Genomic DNA, 25832 nt, shown 5'->3' with positions numbered 1-25832 from the left:
TTTTCATTTTTGTCCGACAAGTTCGGAAAAATAAATTCTCCATATTGAAATAGTTCTGGATTTAATTTTTTGTGTTGTGGATTTTTGTACTAAGATTCATAATGAAAAAATATAATAACATATTTTTGCTAATGAAGTACCACACCTTTCAAAGTTATTGTTGTTGCTTGGTTCATCCAGGATTGAAAATATGTATGGATAAATCCAAAAGTGCTGATGTTTTTCATTTTGATCTACGTCAGAAAACAGCTAATTTCCAGCCTGTAAGATATCTATTCGACAGGAAATGAAAATATACCGGCAATTACGGAATTACGGAAATTAGGTAAACATTTTATTGAAGACGATCTCTGGAACATCTACAAATAATACATTTCGGAAACGTTCAAATCACATCCATAGATGCATCTAAAAGACTCAAATGTAGTCTATTCAATGTCCAGTTTATGATTTCTGAAGGCCCAGTCAAGGTCCAATGGTTTTTTCAGTTTAATATTGGACTCGAATGTACAAGTTGGCGACCAACTGAAAGCCTAGATTCTTGTAATATTTCGATAGCCTATGAAAGTTACTATGACGAATTGTAAGTAAATTTCTCAAATATCGGTTTTCTAGTATATCTTCGAAACAAAAATAAAAGTTGAGTGTTCCATTTTTTCACAGTATTCAGTAATACCCTTCATCTCGCAGCGTTCTCATGCAAAAACTTGAATTTGAATAGCTCTCGATATGCTTGGTATACATAAAGTAACGCATAAATTCATTATGACGTTAATGTACAGTATTATTGATGAAAATATGATAGAACTGACTGATACTTGATGAAAATCTAGTATAACGTAATCAAAAAAGACATTTTGAATATTGCTACTTGTCAATATTATGCGTGATGAATTCATCACCTATATTATTTACCTATCAAGGAACAACTCATAGAATTGGAGAATAATGAAAAACAATTTTTACCTACTTTTAAGGTCTGTCCTAATTACCTATTTTCTCATTGCAAATATCTATTGATTTCTGAATAAATCAATAGATATTGAAATTCGGGATTATTGTGTTATGTTATATACGATATTTTATTCAGAATATGCCATTTCCAGTCTCTCACACATTCTTCTATATACTTAAAACGTTACTGAATTGTTTACATTTATCTGATAAACTTTTTTTTCCTTCATCCAATTCAGTACTTGACGCTGGTACTCTTCACAATCTTTGGTTAATCCCTTCTGCTCTTCTTTTAAACATTCCAATTCGATTTTCAATTGTTCTTTCAACAAAGTGGCTTCACTTTCTTTCACTCTGGCTTTATGCAAACGTAGAAAACTCTCATGTTTTTCTTCATTGATTGTTTTTATATTGTTTATGAGTATTTTCTCTGAACAGAGGGGAACAGATCCAAAATACTGCAATTTCAGCGTATTGAAGAGCAGACGTAAATTGCTAAAAAATTTATTGTGAGTTAAAATAGATGAAGAGTAATATATATATATATATATATATTACTCTTGACATAATGCAGATATCTCTTTCAATGTAAATCATGCAAAACAAATATCCATTCCAAGAATTTAGCTATTCTGCAAATAGCCTTGATGCTAGTAGAAAAAAACCATTTCACGCACATCAGTTCAATTGCGGCAGTTGAAAATGTGGCATTGTGCATGTAGAAATCAGAGTGTAATATTTCAGAACCACATTGAACAATGAGAAGAAAATATTTCGCTAAAATATATTGTTTGACTATATAGAAATGATAATATGTAACTATAAACTCGGAAGCATATCAGAATGAGTTGCACTATAATAATTGATATCTTCATCAAATGAATGTCATGAAATATGGATAATATCATAGAATAATCGTGTTGAAATATTATGAACAAGATGCCCATTATATTTTCGGGAAATGATATTTATCTAATAAGATAAAGCCGGAGGATCGATGAATAGAAACAAAAAAGCTTTTATATGAAGCTTCACTTTGAAACATTGGATTTGAATTACATAAAATATAATTACTTGGAAAAACCATCTGAAGAAGTTTGTTCTACAAGGAATTTCACTATACCTACTAGACACGATCGGATAATTTAAAAATATTTAGAGCCACATCTCAAACTTTTGTGTTTTCGGAATCCATTCTAATTATTGCCTCAGAAGTTGTAGCATTCCGAATACTCACGAATATGTTGAATATCAGTTTTCTACATGATTATATATCACTGAAAGAAAATCATCTGGTCTATTCAATTATTTTGTTGTGGAATTGGCCGCGGTGGTAGTGTGCCCGACTCACGATCGGAAGACCGTGGGTTCGATTTCCGCCTTGACCAGATATTTTTTCTCGAAAGAATTTATCTGGTTGAAGCTGGAATGATTCTGCAACCGTGTTAGGAATCACACGTTAAAAGGTAAGACCTCGTTAGTCCTTAGCTCGCACAAGTGTCTCAACTTCTGAGAGTTGTCGTTCGTATGGGGACGACAGCTGATTAACAGAAAAACAGATTTCAAAACAGAGATTTTGAAGACTTTTCTTGCCTTTTTTGGGTAAAGATTGAATTCGAACAATCTTACAACAAGAATTTTTTTTAATACAAGTTGAATAGTTCGCAAAACATCATTCGAAAGTACAAATGCCTTGACAACTTTGTTTGCAGATGATGCAATATTCACTGTAAGAATTAATGATAGATCCTCAGAAATTCACGAGATGGAAAAAAATATCCTGAGGAAGAGAAACACTCTTGAAGAATACGTTCTAATTTCAGAGCATAACACTGATCCAAGTTTGAGCTGGAATCAACTAGCAAATTGTCCGAATCGATATTTGCAATCAGAAGACTTAAATCAGTTGTGAACTTGGAAGCTGATCTCTCCGCCCACTATGTAATGTTTCACAGTATCACGGTCTATGGTCTCATAAACTGGGGACATTTCTGTCACATCATGATGGAGAAAATATATACATACATACAAGTTGGTGCATTTTTCAATACGATGACAGGTACTTCATTAGAATCAAGGATGTTATTGATGTTAAGCTGCTTCAGTATTCAGCGTCTAAGAATTCGATGTGGAAGAGTAATATCTGACATTTTGGATCGTTCAGTGAAGGGTGAGTTTTTTCCTGAAAATCGGTTGTGTTACGAATGGAAGTCTTGACCTGACCAAAATTATTGATGTGACTTATTATAGCACTAACTTTGGTTTCGCATACTGCCAGAATGTCAAGACTATTTCTTTGCATATATTGGTGCATCGAATCAAAATTTAAGTCTACTGATATTGTGTCTACTAACAACTACAGTAGCCATGATATTTTCATCTATATTGATGGTCAATTCATCAGCAATTGAACGAAATCACTTGTGATAAGTATCCAGAGAAAAATGACTAAAATAGTATGAAAAAGTTCAAGGTGAATAAGATAAACAAGATTCGAGGTGAAGATGAAAAACTGATATCAGAGAAGAAACTTTGAAAATGGACGATACTACTTCAAACAAGTATATTATAAGTAACTTAAGAATACCAACAGTGCAAAGGTACTTTGCAAAAATGAGGAGCAATCATACTATTCAATTTGGCCTATTCCAAACTCCAATGAAAATATGGAACAGACTTGTTTTGAGGTTAGGCTGGTATCTGATGATAAATCAAGAATGATGATTTTCAATTTGAAGCTGCGAAGAATGTAATGAAATGAATACATCTAGTTCATCACATAATGTGTTCATGTGTAATAAATAGCAAGATCAGAAGTTCAACTCAAAATCCAATGAGTTCGTGAACTGACCAAAATTTTTGATAAACAAAACCTCAAAGTTTCTATCTCAGTCCAGGAAAAACATGCTGAACCTATTAGTGGTTCATCTGGATAATGAGAAATAGACTCTCACTATCGACACAGTAGCCTCTATGCCATTTTTTAATGAAGTTATCAGGAAATAATAATTGAAAAGGGGTATATTTTCAGTAGAGAATCATTTTTGGGAAAGGGAGGCTTTGGCTTTCTACTTCTTCATCTTCATACAAAAAAATGTAGGAATCTTCCAAAGGAAGAAAGGAAACAATCAATTTCAAAAAGGAAACTCTATGCAAAGATGTATAGATGTATAGGTAGAAATAACTTTCAGACACAAACTGAAAAAAAGCTCTGTCGAAACAGTTACTTTCATATAAACATTGAATTACACGAAAAAAAAAATTGTTTCGAAACAAATACTTTTATATGAACACTGAATTATAAAAAACACTTTTTTCTATTCAGTTTATATTACAAATATTCATTATGGAATTGAATCAGATGAAATTCACACGATTGCGGATTGCTACACAATATAGTAAATGAAAGAGGTAAAATTTCACTTACATGGAACACTGTCGTCCTCACTGGTGGACATCCGATGTTCCGACATGAGACACTGACCTTATTGCCTCTTCAGTACCAAATCTGAATAACATCACAGGATATATGATGGAATTGGCCGATACTTGATGAAAATCCATATATAACGTATTCAAAAAACACTTTATTGTGAGATTTTCACAAAACGATTTTACAAAAACGCAACACGTTTGAATACGTTAACATCATGATATGAAGAAGTAGAAAGCCAAAAGCTGTCTTTCCCAGAAATGATAATATTATTAGATCAAGACAGATTTCAAAAACCTTTGAAGATATCATAAGAGTAAAACTACACATGGAGCTTGGAGATTACCACTTTATATTGCATAACAAAATACAACAACGAGAAAAAAGCGGTTTGAATTTAATGGAATTAAAAATGAGAAAAACAAAATTTGTTACTTTTTTGTTTATAATTAGTTGCTAGACCGTTCATTTTATTGCTCGAACCGATTGCGAATAATTGACAATATTCCTAGCTTTCTGTTGAGATAGCGTGAAACTGACTGAAATTTGAATGCATGTATCAAACAAATGAAGGTGAATTTGTTGCTAATTTGTTGCTGTAATAGGCTACAAAATAAAATAGGAAAAAATAAATTCCATTTCATTTTTAATTCAAATTAGGGAACGTACACGCTAGTTTAACTCTCAACTTTTTTGTCATGAAACTTGAATTATTATTTGTTGCTCCTCACTACTCTGCACTAATTGAGTGCAGAATCAGCAACAAAGTTGGAGATTGGTAAACCTATGAATGGGCCACGCTAGCTTAACTCTCGATTTTTTCGTAAAAACACATTCGATATCAATTTGTTGCTTCCCATAAAACGCACTGACTGGCTGCAGAGAGTCAGCAACAAAATAAAAACCAGAAGTCGGAAGAGTTCAGAGTTCGGTATACCTGCGAACGAACCACGCTAACTTAACCCTCAATCTTTCAGTATAAAAATAAACAAAATATTTGTAGCTCCTCATAAAACTCACTGACCGTGTGCAGAGAGTCAGCAACAAAATTAAAAGCGAAGGTCGAAAGAGATTGGAAACTGGTGAACCTACAAATCGTCCATGCTAGCTTAACTCTCGATTTTTTTCGTAAAAAACATTTTTTAATAATGTGTTGCTCCTCATGAAAGGCACTGACTGAGTGCAGAGAGTCAGCAACAAAATTGAAACCAGAGGTCAGAAGATATTGGAGACTGGTAAAACAACAAACCGCCACGCTACCTTAACTTTTAATTTTTACGTTAGAAACTTTGCATGATAATTGATAGCTGCTCGTAAAATGAACTGTCTGAGTACAGAAACTCAGCAACAAAATTGATACCGGAAGTCGAAAGAGTTTGGAGACTGGTATACTTACAAACCGGCCACGCTAGCTTAACTCTCTTTTTTGGACTTAAAACTTGAATTAATATATTTTGCTCCTCATAAAACGCACTGAGTTAGGAGAGTCAGCAACAAAATTAAAACCGAAAGTCCGAAGAGTTTGAAGACTGGTATACCTACAAATCGGCCAGGCTTGTTTAACTCTCAATTTTGGTCTTTGTTGGTTCACCAGTCTCAAACTCGTTCGACTTCCGGTTTCAATTTTTGTTGAAGATTCTCTACACTCAATCAGTGCGTTTTATGCGGAGCAAAAAATATTATTTCAAGTTTCAACACCAAAAAATCGAGAGTTGAATTAGCGTGACCGGTTTCTAGGAATACCGATCTCTGAACTCTTTCGACTTTTGGTTTTAATTTTGTTGCCGACCCTCTGCACTCAGTCAGTGCGTTTCATGAGGAGCAACAAATTATAATGGAATGTTTTTTACTCAAAAATCGAGAGTTAAGCTCGCGTGGTCGGTTTGTGAGTTTACCAGTCTGCAATCTCTTCCAACCTCCGGTTTCAATTCTGTTGGTGACTCTCTGCGAACGGTCAGTGAGTTTTATAAGGAGCAACAAATTTTTTTCCATTTTTATATTGAAAGATCAAGAATTGAGCTGCCGTGGCTCGTTCGTAAGTATACCGATCTCTTAACTTTTCTGACTTCTGCTTTCTATTTTGCTGCTGACTCTCTGCACTCAGTCAATGCATGTTATGAGAAGCAACAAATTATTATGGAAAGTTTTTTGTGAAAAAATCGAGAGTAGAGCTAGCATGGACTGTTCGTAGGTTTACAGTTCGAATTTGAAGACAAAAAAGTTGAGAGTTAAGCTGGCGTGGACGCTCTCTCATCAATCTTTGCTAAAAAATGAAATTTATTTTTCTTTTATTCTTGTACCATTTCAAAGCAACAAATAAGCAACAAATCCACCTTCATTTGTTTGATCTAGGCATTCAAATTTTAGTCAGTTCCACGCCATCTTAACAAAAAGCTAGGACTGTTGTCGATTTTTCGCGATCGGTTTGAGCAACAAAATTAACTTTCTAGCAACTACTTAGCAACAAAAACGTTTTTTTTTGTATTGTTTAGTTTCGTTATATTTACAACGCCAGTTTTTTAGACCTAGCAAGAAGGTCATGGCATAACTTCAATCAAAACCGAGCGTATTTATTATGTTAATAGGAACAATCTTATAGTAATAGTGAAATGCATAAATAATGCTACATCTTTCAAATAATACTCACTAGTGACATAACTTAAAATAACAATTCAGATGTTTTTTTGAAGATACCATTCCCAAACAGAAATATGTACTGCTAAAGAATTTAAAATAGGCAAGCCATCATCAAAATAACTATAACGCAAAAAACTGACACATAACACAGACTTGATTCTGAATTACACTATGAATGATAGATACTATAGATGAAAAAAAAATCATACTCTGTGATAGGTTCTAAGCTAGCTCAAGAAATTTAGTTGTCGATGGCAATATTGATGGATGAAAATAAATGTCTTACTTCATTGATTGATTCAAAATGACAATTTTTTCTTCAGCGAGTGTTTTTTCTTTCTCATGATTCTTCATTTCTTCGTCATATTTTAGCTTCAATTCCTCCAATGCTTGCCTCATTTCTTCATACTTGGATTCATAATAGTTATGGGAGTGTCTGTATTGCATAATATCTTCATTCAGCTGGGCTATGGTCACCTTTTCATCGGATGAAGATATCAAATCGACGATTTGATGTTTAAGGTTCAATAATTCTTGTTCTTTGGAATCATTCCAAGTCGTTTCATTAAACTGCTTCGTTTTGATTAGCTTCAAGTCCTGTTTTAAGTTAGACACCAAGTTTTCCAGTTTTTCTTTTTCTGACAATAAATCATTATTAGTTCTCTTCAACTGGTTATACAAGTTGTTGTCAACAAAATTGCAAATTTTACTTTCTGCTTCTCTCAGTTGTCCTTGCAGTACCATATTCTTTTTTAATAAATCTTCATTGTACTTTGTGAACTCATGAAACCTCTCCTCGGATTTATTAAGCTGTTCCTTCACTAAATCGTACAAGTTATTGATGTGATTAGCGCGCTGTCTTTCCGTTATTTCGTTAACCTCACTTTCAGCTAACTTTTGAGAAATACTTTCCAGTTTATGGTCCCTAGTCTGAACGTTGTGAAATGTTAACTTCGATAAGGTCGAAATGAGTTCATTCTTCAGTTCAATTTTGTCCGATTCTAAGTTCTTCTGTACCTCAAGCAGTATATTCATCTCCAGTGAGTTTTCTTCTTCTTTCTTCTTGATGAATGCAGCAAGTTCTCTGTATTTAATAGTCATATCATCTAAATTCTTCAATACTTCTGAATGAGTTTCGAAGTCAACAGAAATATCATTCATATTTTTCATAATCGTTAAACTCATTTCTAAAGATTTGTTTTTCCTTTCCATTTCCCCGATAGATTTTGTATACAATATGAGAGCATTATTAGAATCTTCTTGTTTTTCATCTAGTTTATTCAAAAGTTTTTTCATTTCATTTTCTAAATAAATAATCTGCCTTTTCATGAAAACATTACTTTTCACAACCTCCTCAAATTTAATTATCTTTTCTTCTTCAGTTTCGCTATCGAGAATATTCAGTTTCTCTAATAACAATTCATGTTCATTCTCAAGTTTTTGAAGTGATTCTTCAGTCGACTGAAGTTTCTGTTTCACCGAGTGATTTACAACTAATACATTCCCAAACAACGTGATCAGAAGTTTCCTTGTATCACCATCAATTTCACCAGATTCTCTACAAACTGTAGCCTTTTTCAGAATGTTATTCAGTATCGGTTCTGCATTTTCAGTTGTTAATTCATCTTGATACACAATTTCTAATACTTCCGTATTTGCCTTCAAAATCTGTTTTTCTGTAATTCTTCCATCTTTTTCGGATCCATTTTTCTCTTCTTTCTTGTCCTTAAAAGATATTTCTCTGAACTTCAAAGCCTCTGCTTTGGCAAGCCTAAGTTGATCTCGCAACTCAGAATTAATGCCTTCTAAATGGTGAAGTTCGGCTTGCAATCTCATCGCAGGGTGATACCACCCTGAAATGTGTTTGACGTCTAAAGCTCTTATCAATTTTTCGAAAGTTTCTGACTTAATTTCATTCAATGATGTCGTTTTCTTTGTATTGATACTGTTCAAAATCTCATGCATTCCTTTCCTCAGAGCTTCATTTTCTTCACACAAAACTTTATTGTCTTTCCTCAAATTTTCTTCTCTCGAAACAAACTCCTTCAAATTGTCGTACTTCGGTTTTTGTCCTAGATCCAATAGTTGATTGGCTAGTGAAGATATGGTTTGGTTGAGTTTGTGAGTAACTATTTTGAGATGAAGCCATTGTTCTTCTTTTTTCAACAAATGATCTCTAACGGTATCCAATTCCTTTTTCATTATTTTCATTTTCGATGTATATCCATTCAGATTCACGACATCTTCTTGTGATAATCCAATCTGTTCTCTGAAAAATGAAATACTTTTTAACTGGAAGATATGTTTGTATAAAATAAAACAAATGAAATGTAAAATACTAAAAGAATTAGGAATCTGAACTATTTCCAGGGAACGTCTCTTTAATTGTGAAGAAAAGACAAATAAAAACGGAATTGAAGTGAATATTACTGACAAAAATCGCCGTTTGAATCGTAACTGCACACGTGAATCATTTCATAACCCTTTCCATAACGGAGAACGAAGTCATTATAGATGGCAGCATTCAGTTGTTTTTGGAGTAGGAAATTCGGAATGAACTATAGTTCTTTGGAGCCGTTATTACTAATGAGAACCAAACAGATGAAAAACTTATTTTGATTTTACTGATAATGGAATCCAGTCAAGAATTTTAAATAGAACCCTCTATAAGTAAGGGCGACAGACAACACCCTCCTTACGAAGACGTCATCTATGAAATCGACGAAGAATTTAATCCTCCAATATCTAAGATAAACGAGGCACCACAAAGTGGTCAGTTGTAAAAACCAAGAATCGTCCTCTGTCTTCCACTGCAACTGAGTTTTCTGCCTTTCCCATAGATGGAGTCTTCTCAAGGGAACATGTCCTCACTACCACCTACTCAGGCTTGTCTTTTGAGAACAGTTAAATCAGCAATACATTTGTGGTTCAACCTAGCCTAGTTTATCTTAGTGGAAAGTGGTATTTTTCAACTTTCACAATAAGGTGTACATAGGGTTCCCACCTCTCCCGGAATTTCGGGAGCCTTCCGGATTTAAGCTCTGAAAATTAAAATCTTCCGGCTCCCGGAAGGAATTTAAAATATACAAAATTCTCCCGGAATAACAAGCTGTGCAAAAGTAACGACACGCGGTGTCGAAATGGCTAACCGATAACGTGGAATGATTTGAGAGATTTGGCCGTGGATTTGAAGATCTGTTTTGATGGAAATGAACTTTATGAAGATTTCTGCATTCTATGGGAAGTTCAAGACAACATTGTTAAATCAAATGGAAGAGTGGATTTGAGGTAGGCAAAATTTTTCTCAACCATCGAAAATGGAGTTGGTGTTATGTTAGAAAAAAATGTTCAATTTGTTTTATCTGTACCTGTATCTAACGCTGCATGCGAGCGTGTTTCAGCATAGTATTCGATATATGGACAAGGGAAAGAAATCGTTTGAATGAAGAACATGTCAAGGCGGAAATTCAAACAAACGTTTTTCAATTCAAAAATGGACTGCAAAGAGTTTTTTAAATTTGTCTATTCTAAACCAGTTATTTTAAAATCTGTTCATTAAAATGTAAAATATGAGTTCAAAATGAAATAAAAAGTTATGATAATCAATGTTTTTTTTTTCTCCCGGATTCAGACAGCTAAGAAGTGGTAACCCTAGGTGTACCTCTTGTACTAAAAATGTTTCGAAGATATTTGGAATGTCGAAATGTGGAATGTCGATCGGAATTGAATTCTAGTCTTCATTTGGTCTTCTTGAGTACTGGGTAGGTACCACGTTGTTTTGACCCATTTACATCCTTCTTTTCTGTCGAAAAAGTTGGAAGAGTCCTTCCTATGAAGTTATACGTGGCTATGCAATGAATCAGACAGGAGAGCAGTTTTCCCGTATTTCATCACATGGAATTCTGCTGGGACATAATCTGTAATTGCGAATTTTCCGGTTGTGAAGGGTGGTAACTACGCTTGTGATCTTGTATCCTGCTGTTGATGCTGCCCTTGGTAGTTTCTATGTAAACTGAGCCGCAGAATCAGGCAATCATCTAAACACCGGTGGATGTCAGGTGCTCTCTTTTGTCTTTGTTCGATTCCATAGTTTCGCGTAGTTAATCAGTTGGCTTATGAATGGTCTTGATTTTGTGATGTTCAAACAGTTTTTCGAATTGGCAAGTAGACTATGTATTCCATCTAGGATGTAGACGTTATAAATCAATTGACCTGTAGAGTTTGACCTAGATGACCAATGAAAGTTTCTCTTCAAACAGATGTGGCTCACAAATCTTCAAAATCAACAAGGATTTTTCATCATAGCACGTTTTAGCCCTGAATAGTGGCTTGATCTCTACCATCAGTATGAGTAGAATTGCGAAAGAATGAGTGACCTAGTTTTCCGTCAGTTTTTTTCGACAAGTACATTCAAAAATTATTTCTCTCGTTCGTTTTTTTTTCATGGTAAACTGGATGCGAAGATCATTAGAGTTGATGTGAGGTAGAAGCTGTTCTAATGCTTGTTCCTCATTGCTTCAACTTACAAAAGTGTTATCAACGCAGCAAAATCAATAGGTTTCAATTGAGCGGTGCTGACATCTTTTTTCCCGAAAAATCCAAGTAGAAATTTGCAACCATAGGGCTAAGGGGGCCTCCCATGGCGGTTCCATTCATTTCTTTATAGAAATAGTTATTTTATTGAAAATGTATAGTGTCCGAAAAGAACTCCTGAGAAAATTTGTTTGATCTTTTTGTCTACTTGGCTGGTACCCTAGTGAAGAGAAAAGTGACATCTGAACTAACCGAAATATCATTCTTCCTTGAAGAAATTAGTTGAGTCCTCTTTGTGGCTACAGTAGGTTTGGTATTGGAAAACTTTACATCAATAAGACCTCCTACAAGTCAACTAATCAACTACGTAACACTATTAGATCGGTTTACAGGATTTTCGGTTCCTAAGGCGCATTCCATATCTGAACTATCAAAGACACTATCAACACTAGAATATAACAACACAAGCATAACTGCCACTATTTGCAACTGAAATGATTTGCCACTACAGAACATATCCTAGCAGAAACAGACCACATAATAAAATATGAAGAATCGTCTGTCTTAGCATTTTCACGCACAACTTTATCGGAAGGAGAACAGGAAATAAAAAGATATGCAGGCCAAATAGGCTAAAAAAATACTAGAATACAACTCCGATAGACTTCCTACTAACAGCATACCCATCAGCAACGTGGATCTATCAGGACAACCTGGCTCAATTGCAGACCAATCAGAACAACTTAGCAAAAGTTCATACCAAACAGGAGTAAGTATTCGAACATGCCACCACCATCCCCACCGGCACCTCAATCACCATCTTCATCGCCACTATCATTCCCATAACCCTCAAAAATAATAAATGAAAGTGAAAAAGGAGCTTGCCAGTCAATCGTTGTTGATATAATCTTCGTCCTCTCAGAAAACGCATATACTGATGATTTCTGCCGAAGTAGCAGACGAAACGTTTGATACTGCAAGCCCCATTCGACCATGGCCTATCAGCCTGAATTTGTTTCTCTCTCTTATAGTTTCGAATCTTTCTACTTTACCTTACAAAAATATGAAAAATTACCTTTTCACTTTCACAGATAAATTGGAAGCACAGTATCTTTGATATTTTTTCTACTACAGATAGACTTCAATGTTTATGTCGTTTTATGTTTCTCACTTCTTGAAAAACTTGTTTTTTTATTCAAAATTGATTTGGACGCCTGAAAAAATTCTGAGTCATACCTCATTGCAAAGTTTTCCTTCTCAAATTTGTCACATCTTTCTTGCAATTTATTAGCAGTTTTGACCAAACTCATGATTTGTTTTTGTTTAGTTCTATTGTGAAACTTTAATTCTTGAATTTCTTCAAGATTCGCCACAAGATCAACTTGTCCATTTTCTCTCATTTTACTATATATCTTTTGCAACTGAAATGAATCACAAGGGTCACATGTTTCATAAAAATGTATTCTTCAAATAGTACCTCATTTTCTTTACTTTTGACATTTTCTTCTGAAAAAGCCAGCTCATTTTGTAATTTCTGAGACCTCTCGTGAGCAGTATTCAAAAGCGTCTTCATTTCCGTGATGGTTTCTTCCATTTCACTTTTTTTTCTGGAATCGTTTTCCTTTTCCATCTTCATTTTCTTCAGTAATTCCGTGCTTTCCTTCATTTCTTTTGTAGCATCTTGGAGCTGTGTTCGCACTTCCAGCAACTGATTATCTCTGTCTGACAATGCTCTCTGCAAAGCGGAGAGATGAGATTGCTCCGCGTCATCTTTTGGTAAACTGGAAATAGAGGAATTTACACTTGGCTCCTTAAGGAGCGTTTTCAGATGTTCAATTTCTTCATTCTTCTGTTCATTAACGTTCTGAAATCAAAAAAGCAGTTTCACCATCTTGAGAAAAACAAATATACCTAATAATTGTCACTCTTATTGAACCTCATTGAACCATTTTTCCAATGAAATTCCACTTGAAACTGAAGTTGAGAGGCTTGAAAGAATTTTTTCTTCTAATAGTATGTCGAAAAGTTGTTTTCCGCAATTATTTGTTTCGGAAAATATTTTTGGCATGCGAAATGTTTTTCAGGCGATATTTGAATCGCACAAATTTTCTGCTGAATTATTTACATTTTAATCTAATTTTATTCTCAAAGACTCATATCATTTGTCAAATCATATTATTATTATTTCTTCAAAAGAAATGGACTTTTCATTTTCATTTCTAATCGTCCAGTAGGTACAATCTATTCAAAACAACAAGTTCGTCTGTTCAGAGTTTAGATAGTAAATTCAGGACTCGTTAGTTGGTTTTGACAATCAGTGATGGAAATACAGAAGAGAAATCTGGCCTTTCGAATTTAATTGATACAACAGGCTCTGAGATCCTATTAAAAATAAACAGCGTAGTTCAGTTTTATCAGAGGCGAATTTCTAATCGACCTTTTTCATTCAACCATAAACCACATTCCACATTTCTTCAATTCATATTTGTCAAAATTGTAATTACAAATAAAAGGGAGGTTAAAAAAAATTGAAACGTATCGACTACTTGTAAGCGAAAGAGTCATTTGAATCTGATATTCAGGTTGTGGATATGTACGAGAATTCACCTTTTGTGACAGATAAGTAGTACTTTCAACCATGCAACACACGCAGTTTATGTGATTTACTCTCTATCTTTCTCATTCCTTATATAAGCGGAAGGCATGAATTCTGTACTTGTACAGAATTCATATTTGAATAAGGATAGAACTAAAGCTTCATACAGAGCTGTTTTTGCCGATAATATAAAAATGTATGTTTCCATATGTAACGAATACTTTCCAAGATAAATACACTCTTTATATCATTTCTTTAATTCACTTTTCAAACTTCAGCTTGGAATTTAAAAATACACCTTTTTGCCACCTTCACTGTCACAAGTGTTTCGTTGTTAGTCTCAATGATCATGTTATTAACAATTCTACTGTCATTTCTCGATGTGTTTGAATTACTAACCACTAACAATATAGTTGCAGCCTGCACAAATGTTTTTGAGTTACTATCGATGAGAGATTATGCATTAGTCACTGAAACTGGTGTAAAACTATGAAACAATTGTGCATATAGGTCAGCTGAGCAATTTTCGAGACAAGTATACATTATTTAAAGTATACATTTCAAACAATAAAAGTCCAAGTATGGATCTCTGAGGAACTCCAGACTTCAAGGTGATGTAATGAAATAATCATCAGTTTGCACTTTATGTTGCTTTTTATGTTTATGGGTGCGGAAATGATATTTATCCATTTAATAAACGTAAATAATGAGGAATAGCTATTACTGGAGTTTTATCCCAACACCAAACCGTTATTTTTAACATCTCGGCACGTGTTTCGATCACCAAGTGATCATCTTCAAGAAGAAGTTTAATCTTCCTTAAATGTTCTCTTCCGTTCTTTGAAAGTTTCTCACAACTTTTTTTATGAAGATGGAGAAGTGAAAGACAAAATGTTTTTTCTCAAAAACCAATGTCTACAAGTGGTATAAGAGTTATCACCTGTTTTTTGAATTTTTCCAACAACTACTATATTAGTATCTTGTTTTAATATAGTAGTGAGATTATGTGTTAATTGTCTGATGAATTAATTTCTTCATATAACATGCATTAATTTGATTGTATTTCTACATTCATTAACTACTAAATTATTTCAGGACATTTTTGAGTAATCAATAAATTATCAATGAGTAGATCATAAATATTTTTTAAACCTTCATTTCTCAAAGATGGATGGCAAATTTAACAAATCCTGGCTTTAAACTCAATAAGATCATTTTTGTTTATTGTGAATGAGATGAATAATAGTTCATGAATCTTACGCAACTATATGGTTTGTTATACCAATCTAACTGTAAGGTGTTATTGTTCCTATGACTTTGGTGTCTTAGAAAGGTACACTCCTATCCACTTTTCTTCAAATATATAACGAAGATTTTCATTTTAGCTATTGAAAATTTGGAAGATTTGTGACATTATATCTTACCTTCCTTGAGAGATTTAACTTATTGGGTATGTTGCCAACATATTTTTTCAAAGAAAAAAATATTTGGAATACTGTCTTCAAGCAAATCATCAAACAACCATATATTGGGATATTTTTGAGGATATTTTATATCTGGCATAAAGTAATAAAACATTAACGTTATATGTTATATGTTAATAAAACCTTAACGATATATGTTGATGTTTTATTACTTTCCGGTACGGACCCTTTGATTAATTACAACTATACTCACGTCTTGATATAAAAACAAACTTTTGGGTTACTATGAGATGTTTTCTCAGTACCTAGCCAGACAAACTTGAAGGTTGACTATAGATGTGAGCGCCTTGTAATATACATCCAAGCGGATGCGAATCAGATAGTTATTTGGATTTACTTGTTGATTTTTTATCCTTTATAATCCTAACTTTGTTTTATTGTCAACTACGTACTAGCGAAAATTACCCGACTACAAGATGTAACGATAAATTAGTAACAAATCAAATATATTGGTTGATAGCCAATTGATTAACGTGAGTTCGTTCTATTCTTTCAATGAACCGCTAGGTGGAGTTGACAATTTCAACTGTATGATGTTCGATTTTCACTGTCTATCGTCTAACATGTACTGAAAATCGCGTGTTAAAAGGTGAGGTAATATTTAGCAGTAGTTGGTTTGAGCAGATTTTGGATCCACCCACCATTCATAACTTAGAAATGAGCTTAACCTACGTCACACAATAAAGTCAAGGTGACTTTGAGGATGTGTTTTGAGTTTGACCTTGATCGATTTTGACCTGTATCACGACGCAGACAAGGTGACCTTGTGGTGATATCTTGAGTTTTACCTTGACCTATATCACACAAAGCAAACGAGGTGAGTTTGATGTAGTATTTGTGACCTTGAACCTTGACCGACCATAATTGATTCACGTCCCATATTTTTGACAGAGGTGACTTTTAGAGTCATATTTTCGGCAAGGTGACTTCTACCTCGAATGGAGTTGAGTCATGGTATGCATCTATTTCCAAAATTTGAAGATTCGACTTTGAACGACCTTCAACTGTATAGACGAAGAAGCTTTTGAAGTGCGTTTTTTGTTTGATTTTGAGCCTTTGCAGAGGTGAGTTTGATAACGCACATGCAATCTCTTTTTCTCTCCACCTTTTGAAAAAACGTATAAAAGAGAGGCCACCCATTAACAGGAGTTGGTTTGAAATCACGTGTACTGAATATTCCCACAAATATTCTTCACCGTGATAGGTGCGGTAAAAGTTTTAGCAGTAAAGATAACATGCGTTGTCATTTAATGCAGTTCTGCAGGCCGGATGATAATGCAGGTACCCCAAAAACATTGGAGCACAGAACAAATTCCTGTAAAGAATTCAAAGATGGTGTGAAAATCATCAATAATACATTTGAATATCCACATCCAGATTATCAGATTATCAATCATGTTCCAGTGAAATGGAAAGAAAGTTGGGACTTCAATCGATCGAATGGTGGAAGTTTTTAACGCCTTGAAAGTGAACATAGAGTTGTTTGAGAGGTACACACTTCAAACGCAGAAAATATTACAGGTAAAATATTTCAACAGCCAAAATTAAATTGTTGATCAATCTAACGACTTTGAGGAGATATATGGGACATTTGTCGACACGTTCTCAGTAAAAGCTGTAGAATTTCAGGAAGGTGATTCAGGTATAGCTTCTATATGAAAGTTTTCAATCCTTAAACAATCATTTTTTTACAGGTTGGTCTCTGGAAAAAGTTGTGTTCATCGAAGTAAACATTAACGAAAATAGCCCTCTCAGTGATCTTTCAACATCAAATTTCTGGAATTCATCGCTTTGAAGAGATTGTTGTTAGGATGAAAAATAAAGACCAGTTCTGCTTCGCTTCGGCACTTCACGAAAAGTTCTGAAGTAGGATCATATCCATCCTTCAGAGATGTACTTAATGTTGAAGGTATAGATTTTCTAATTGAACTACTTTATATTTCGAAATGATTGTTCAGTCGACGTTTATGGGTTAGAAACAACTTTCGGAAACAACATATGAAATATGAAATTGTTGGCCCACCAAATTTACAAGGCCACCTACCAACGGTTTGGTGCCATGTGAATTTATTGCATTTCACCAATGAATCTGATAATAGCCACTATTGCTGGATAGGAGATCTATTAATATTAGTTTCATAAAAAAGTTCATCTCATGGACGAAGAATGTATTGTGTGATGAGTATTTCATGTATTTTTCAGACGAACAGAAATTATCGCGACATCAGTCAAAAGATTGCAATTTCATTTCCACCACTATTCCGACAACACAAATCAAAATTGATATATAGTATTTGCCACACTTTTGTATGACGAATAAAAAGAAACCTGGTAACATTCGATTTGTCTTTGATGCTGCAGCAAAGATTGATGGTGAAAGTCAATGATTTTTTCAAGAAAGGTCCTGATTTGTATAATTCTTTGATATTAATAATTTGATTAATAATTTGATTAATGATTGATTTACAACAGATTTGAAAGAAATGTTTCATCAAATGAATATCAGATCTGAAAATCAGTCAGCAGGTTATGATATTTGGAGCTATTTTAATAATAATAATAATAAATGGCCTTTATTTCACTTGGCGCTATTCTTCCACTCAACCAAGCATACTTAAATACATACAAATAAAATTAATTCTATTATGTTTAAAATAAACTGTTGAAAAATGAACTAAAACGTGAAATATTTCAAAGAATTTTTTTTGGTTAAATGATTTCAAGATATTTATTTATTCAAGCAGAATTTTTTGAATCTATATTTGAAAGATATACTTTCTTCGATATTATTGTAGCTACTAACCGCCTGATAAGAGAAGGATCGCTCGAACTGTTTGGAGTTATGCCGTGAGATAGAATATTCATTCCGATTTCTGAGACTTCTATCAGTGTATCGCGTCTGTATATCAACTTCAGAATATATGGAGGTTGCTGTTTTATTCTGAGGTTATGGACGAAGTTAGCCATATGCAGTTCTCTTCTGTTAATCATTTTCAGCCACCCAATCTGATTTATGAAAGAAGACACATGATCTCTGAATTTCAAACCCAAAATCAATCTTGTACATGCATTCTGAACTCTCTGTGTGTGATTTGATCGACACAAGGGCCATAGACGATATCGTAGTAGTTGAATATGGATAAAATTAATCTAATGCAAAAATTATTTTCATGTTTCGACTGAGAAAATGTCTGTTCGAATGAAGTTTTTTAACAATCCATAAGCTTTACGTATTAGTGAGTTGACATGTGATTGAAAGCGTAATTTGTAGTCAATATTAAGTCCCATACATTTAATTTCATCGCTAAATTCAATCTCGTGATTGTCGATCATAATTTTGATACTATATATGGCCCTCTGTCTGTCTTTAGAATTTCCGAATACAATACAAGATGATTTTTTAGGATTTATATTCAAACAATGATTTCTAGAAATATTCACGACGTTTTCCATATCATTGTTCAAAGAATGCTCCTGTGCCAAAAAATTTTCTAATTTGCCTGAAAAATATAAATTTGTATCGTCTGCGTAGGACTGCATTTCAAATATTTCAAGTGCTTTGCCAAAGTCAAAAGTATATATAATAAAGAGTAACTGGGATAAAATCGATCCTTGAGGTGCTCCATGAGAGATTTGAATATAATCTGACGTTAAACCGTTTAGTTTAACACACTGCGTTACTGAGAAATGATTTGGTAAAATTCTGTGAGATCTCATCAAAAGCAATATAGTGAAGTTTGGCACATAGAAGCTCATGATTCATGGTGTCGAATGCTTTACTATAATCAATTGATACAAAGAGAGTTAATTCATCGTTGTCAGAAGCCCGAAAGATATCATCCGTCATTTTTTGTAAGGCGCAAGTGGTGCTATGGTTTCGTCTGAAGCATGACTGATTTTCAGGTAAGATATTTTTTTTCCTTCTTCCACTAATATATTCGTTCATATGCTGCTTTCTACAGGATTTTTCATGTATCCGGCAGTATGTTCATGGGTCTCGAATCATTGTAGGATTTTGGCTTGGATATTTTGTTGGGAGGAAGTATCACAGATTTTTTTTCAACTATCTGGATAACATCCTTGTTCTAGGCACTTATTAATAATGTAAGTTAACACGGGAGTGAGGGAAGGAATGCATAATTTTATCATTTCGATGGATATCAATACTAAGGTAAGTGAGTTTTCAATAGAAGTTATACTGTCCGAGACTCGTGTGTAAGGAGGTCTATATACTCCTCCCATTCCAATTATATTATTTTTGATTTTGAAGTTCACCCAGAGCTGTTCAATCAAACTACTAAAATTATCATTATCTTTTTCAAAATCATATTTGATTTATAATAAAAAACCAAACCCACACCTCTACCCTGGCGATCCTCCTTTATCATGTCGTAACCATCTATCTGGACTAAATTCAACGAAGTGTTTGGCGTTAACCATGATTCCCTTACTAATAAAATGTCTATGTTTTTTTCAGTAATAGTTTCTTTCAAATAATCAAATCATATAAACAATGATCTAGAATTGAAAGTGGCGATTTTCAAATACATCAATCTAGTAACCCCCGCAGATAATCCTTCTTTAAAATATTTTGCAAAAAAAAGTAGTCAAGTTCCAATACAACAAAAACGAAATATTCGAATCAATCATCAGAGAATAGAGCAATTAATTTATAATAAAAATTCCTCAAATATAATTATCGTTTCTACAATTTCAAAAAACAAACACAAAAAGAAAACATTGAATTTGTGAATGAAAATTAAAACAAACATGTTTCCATTAGCATATCAAACTGGATTCCATGAAAAAGCAAGTGAATCATTTCTGTCAGGAAAAAAATCATTAAAGATGAGATTCGACTATCAAAGTTCACATCAGGAAGGCAGTGTTTCCTGCTATCTCGGCAAGTAATTTCTAAAGTTTATCTAAATTCGGTTTGAGGATTCCATTATCAGTATAGATTCGCATTTTTTCATCTACTGTCCATACACTCTTAGCTCCGTATTTTTTCGAAGCCGCCTGCAGTGCCTTGTGTCGGAAAGGTATCAGATCTTCTTTCAGTATGATTTTAGTACCTTTCAACTGTTTTTTTGAATTATATATTTTGATTTTCCTTTCATGAGAATTGAGTTTCTGATACTTGTTGGATTATTTGCTTAATAGATGCCTCTAATATAGTTGCAAACGTAGATCCACACTGCTTTGTGAGTTGTTTCCGTGTTTTATAAAATATAGAATAAAAAAAAACACTAAGTTACTTTTATTATAGAACAAAGTATTGAAAAAAAAATAAAAAAAATTGTTTATAACAATTTTTTTTAATGAACAATTGAAAAGAGAATAAAAAAAGTTATTTCAAAACCTTAAAGAACGATAGAATTTATGATTTGAAAAAAACGGTTCCTTAATTTTGATATTTAGTTGCAAAAAACGATTGGTAATTACCATACGCATTTTTTAGCAGCAAAGATTTTTTTTAAACCATTTTTTTTCTAAACATCATGATTTTTATCAATTAACATAATGCAAAAAAATTTTTTCGAATTGCTTATAAACAATGTATTTGTATATAATAAATTTATTAATAGCTGTGAAAAATAAAAAATAATTATTAATTAGTTTTCAGCCATGAGACATTGAAACAATAAAAAATAAAAAAAAATTGTAATGTATTTTTTATAAAATTATAATTTTCAATTGTCAATAAAAAAATAGAAAATAACAATTTTTTATTTTGGCAACGGTAATCTATTCTTTCGCCTATTAAGGATAACTTCACCGAAGGAAAAAAATGCCAGGGTTTTAGTTTAATAATTATAGGAATTTTTATATTAACTTTCAATTCAGAAAAAGTTATTAATTAACAAATTTATAATTAACGTTAAAATTGAGATAAACATTTTTTGACTGCGGATTATTGTTTATTGATGTATCCCACCATTACATGAATTTTTTCATTCCTCAATATTTACATTTGATATGTTTGAATATTTTTTTTTGTTTTTATGTCAGAGTGACGAAAGGCGCGCGGAAGCCAGACTACCCGTTTTTGGCACTATTTCCAGGGCTCTGTAAAAATTATAAATAATCGAGATACAGTTTCGAGAGTCGAGACTTTTCTTACGCAAATTCATTGATCTTTTTAAATCTTTTTTCAAATGGAATGGGACGTACGTTAGACAGGCTTCTAAATGGTAGAGTGCAAATCTGGTGTGAGAGAGAGTTGAAGTTCTCCCCGAACCAGTATGGTTTCAGGGCGGGAATGGATACCAGTATGGCGGTAGAAAAAATGGTGAATAGAGTGAAAGATAATAAGAAAGCAAGGATACATAGTTTGGTTTTGGCGTTGGACCTGTCAAACGCCTTTAATACCGCGTGGGCACCAGCGATAGAGAGTTGCATGAAGCGAATGGGGATGCCGGGTAATGTGGGGATGACGTGTTTGAGTTTCATAGGTAGGAGAACGGCTACCTGTGGGCAGGTCTCTGAGACGGTGGACAGAGGCTGCCCTCAGGGGTCTAGCCTGGGACCTACACTATGGTTGGTAGTGATGGAAGCATGGTTCGAGCGAATCAGAGACATGAAAGTGAGAGAAGGCATCGGAACATACGGAGTATATACGTAGGCCTACGCGGATGACCAACTAGTCATCATCGAGGGAAATCTTGTCAAGGACATAGAACGGAGGTGGGAGCTGGTATGGAAGAAATGTAAAGAATGGGAAGACGAGATGTGGCTGGAATATAACGACTCGAAAACAGAATGTATGTACATACCAGCCAGGAGGGATGAGAGACTCCCGGTCATAAATATGAATGGAAGAGTGATTGAGCAGAGCATGAATGTGAAGTACCTGGGAATTGTGGTGGATACTGGATTATTATTCATAGACCACCACAAGGGAACAAGGAAAAAACCAAATACGCTAGCGGGTAAGTTAAGAAGATGGACCGGGAGAGACGTTGGACTGAGGAGAGAATGTGTGAGAATAATATACGAGAGAGTGGCAAAACCTGCGATCATGTATGGAGTACAAGTGTGGGGGGGTCATGACAGTCGAATCAGGAGACAACTGAGCGCGGCGCAGAGGCCCTTCCTAATCGCTTCATGTGGAGCGTATAGGACGGCGCCATCGGCTGCGCTCTGTGTTATCTCAGGTATGGCAACGCTTCATGTGGAAGCGAGCGCCAGACACCATGAGTGGAGGGTGAATGGGAGAAGAAAGAGAGAAGACAGGGTGGAAGGAGAGGATAGAATACTCCCATATATGCAAGGAATGTTGCTGGAGGAAAGGGAGGACGAGAGTGTGACGAGGGTGTATGTGGATGCTGGAGCAAAATTGGAAGAAGAACGAATGGGCATAGGCTGGGCATACGAACGGGAGGAAAATGAATGGGTACAGGGGAATGAAAGAATTCCCGGACAGAGCAGTGTGAATGAGGCAGAATTGGTTGCAATCGAAAGAGTGATAGGTATGTGAGATATGAATGAGAGTGTAACTGTGGTAAGCGATTCTGCCATGGCTGTGGAACGTCTGAAGGCAGGAATAACGAAGAATAAGAGGGTAGCGCGTATACAGAGGATGATAGAGGAGAGGAAAATGAGAGGAGCGCGGACCTGGTTAATCTGGAAGCATGGCCATGAGAATAACAATCTTGGTAATAGAAAAGCTCACGAGGAGGCAACAAGGGGAATGAGGAAAACGGAGATTACATGGGAAGTAGTGAGAATAGGGAGTAAGAGTGAAGAGAGGAAGAGGATCAAAGAACGAATCAGGATAGATTGGCAGAGGGAATGGGACATGGGAGAGACTGGGCGGCTGTTCTACAGATTCTGCAGGACAGTCGGGAGTGAATCACTGAATCTGTCGCAGAAGGCCACCCAGCTGCTCACGGGACATGGTAATTTCCCGGAATACCTTGCCAGGTTCAACCTGGGCCCGGAAGTGTCATGTTTCTGCGGCTATGGTGAGCCCGAAACGGCGGAACATGTGATAGAAAGATGTATGGATGGAGACAGGATTGGGTGGCGCGAATGGAGAGAAAATAAGAAGCGGGAAAATGGGGAGATAACACTGAGAGGAGAGAATGGAAAGAATGGTGAATGGATAAGGTTTGTTAATGAATAGGCGGAGAGTGTGGTGAGGGATGAAAGAGAAGGGTAAAGAGCAGGCTGTTACCTTGGTGCCGAGGACTTGGAGTGCTGGCGACGGTTTCCCCAATGGTGGCGACCATGGATATTGTTCTGGCATTCAAGCAATGAACAGAAAAAGAAGAAATGTTTTTAGTTGAATTATCATGATATATTGTATTTAGTTTGATTTTGTATAATGTAATGTATTGTAAATGATATTATTGAAATAAAGAAAAGAGTTTTCTACCCCGCTAATTTGGGGGAGCATGGGTTCTCGTGGCGGTGGTTTCGATATATAGAGGGAAGATGCTCCATTGAAAGGCCTTCGGCCAGGACAATATTGAGCGATGGCACTACTCATGTCCGCTACTCGCGATGGAACACCCCATTTTTACGGTAAAACATATTAGGAGGCAAAATAGGCTCAAAATACCTTCAGATTCGTGATCAAGACTACCAACTTACTACGAATACACTTTTTTCCTGAAAAAATTTCAGTCCTGAAAAATCCGAATTTGTCTCACTTCTTATGGGAACACCCCCCTATCTTCCGTAATATTCGAGGTGGAACGATGAAACTCTCAGGACTGACGGAAATGCTCAAAATGCATCTACCACCTGAATAGGGTTGCCAAAGTGATATACACTGTCCGCCACTCGCGATGGAACACCCCATTTTTAGGTAAAACATATTACGGCGCAAAATAGTTCACTTCCAATACCTTCATTCTATCTGGAGAGTACTCTCAGGTATGAAAGAAACCGATGCTATGAGATGCTATCATCCATTTTGAGCCTATCTGAGGAAAATGTCACAGCACCACATTCTCTGATTATCGAGATAGTGTAAAGCAGTGTATGAAAAATTATCGATGGCGGCATCTATTATAACTGAAGAAGATTATTCGTAAAACTAATTCTGGTTGCTGAACATCCAAATTCTATCCCAACCAGAAGTGAGAGCTCTCGATTGATGAGCAAAAACTTCAAAAAATGGAAAAAATCTATATCCAAAGGTTCACATCTCGAAAACTGTACAATTCTGAGCTTTGGCTGTGGACACTTTCAATCAGCACATCATATCAACATATCACATACAACATATCAAAATTTCGGCAAAATTCAAGGCAAGCCATTTCTCATAAGAAATGTGCGGGGTCCTTTATCAAAATATTGAGGAAACATTTTACCATCCGAAACAAAATTAATCTTCATACTCATTGAAACACCCAAACAACTGTTATTTTTTTAAGAAAAAATCGCACTCGGTGAACAGGTAGAATTTAGATTGTTTTACCTACTTGCGGAATTGTTGTCTGAAATCATTTGAAGGGATTGAATAACATCAGTTTCATTGAATCATGCGGTGCCCTGAAATCACCATGGAAAACAGTTGCTAATTGATATTTACTGTCAACCTGACAATATTGTTGAAAGATCTTGTTGTATTAACCCCCAGACCAGTTTTAATTGCATTTGTTGTTTCTAGTTTTGTTGTTCTTTGAAACACCGTTGTTCCTGTTGTTTCTGCCGTGTTTTTGTTTCCATTGTGTTTATTGTTCCTTTATTTTTTTGTTGGATATTGTTCCTGTGTTCCAGTTTTTTTCTGTTCTTGAGTTCCTGTTCATATTTTAATATTTCTGAAGTTCCCATTTCAACTGATATCAGCTCATTTTGATTGACAAAGATCCTAGAATTAGTTTGAGAAACTTATCGCTTCATCTCAATATGAGCCGCAGTAAATATGGAGGTGTTTAAAGAAGCATTAAATACATGCGTTCAAACCCAAATTTTTACATACTTTGCACGAAGGAGATGGAGTATGGAGTATTGTTTATGGATGCAGGGAAATTATCTCAATGACAGAAATTATTTAAAGTATATCTTAAACAGTAATGAGGCTACCTTCACCACGAATGGTGTTGTACCTTCCCAGAACATGAGGTTTTGGGCTAAACAAAATTCAAATTGGATGGTGAATGGTAGAGACCAAATATCTCAGAAAGTTAATGTGTGGTGTGGTATCCTGAACGAAAATATTATCAGGCAATTTTTCTTTGAT

The 25832-nt window shown here is 34.7% G+C and overlaps 1 protein-coding gene across 6 annotated transcripts in view; it reads right to left on the bottom strand.

Annotated features, from left to right (window-relative positions):
- LOC111509351 (Centrosomal protein 290kDa) overlaps positions 1-25832 on the bottom strand; it is a 155777-nt gene that overhangs the window by 90240 nt on the left and 39705 nt on the right. For all 6 annotated transcript variants that reach the window (XM_074174649.1, XM_074174651.1, XM_074174652.1 and 3 more), the window contains exons 6-9: positions 13035-13421; positions 12794-12978; positions 7311-9293; positions 1155-1449 (exon numbers count right to left, since the gene is read on the bottom strand). In XM_074174649.1, the coding sequence (XP_074030750.1) occupies positions 1155-1449; positions 7311-9293; positions 12794-12978; positions 13035-13421 (2850 nt within the window). The remainder of the gene's footprint in view (positions 1-1154; positions 1450-7310; positions 9294-12793; positions 12979-13034; positions 13422-25832) is intronic.

Source organism: Leptinotarsa decemlineata, unplaced genomic scaffold, assembly GCF_025532065.1.
Source record: "Leptinotarsa decemlineata unplaced genomic scaffold, Ldec_3_MD MMD2_tig00000690_RagTag_RagTag, whole genome shotgun sequence".
Classification (NCBI taxonomy): domain Eukaryota; kingdom Metazoa; phylum Arthropoda; class Insecta; order Coleoptera; family Chrysomelidae; genus Leptinotarsa; species Leptinotarsa decemlineata.
This window is presented reverse-complemented; position numbering and strand designations above follow the sequence as displayed.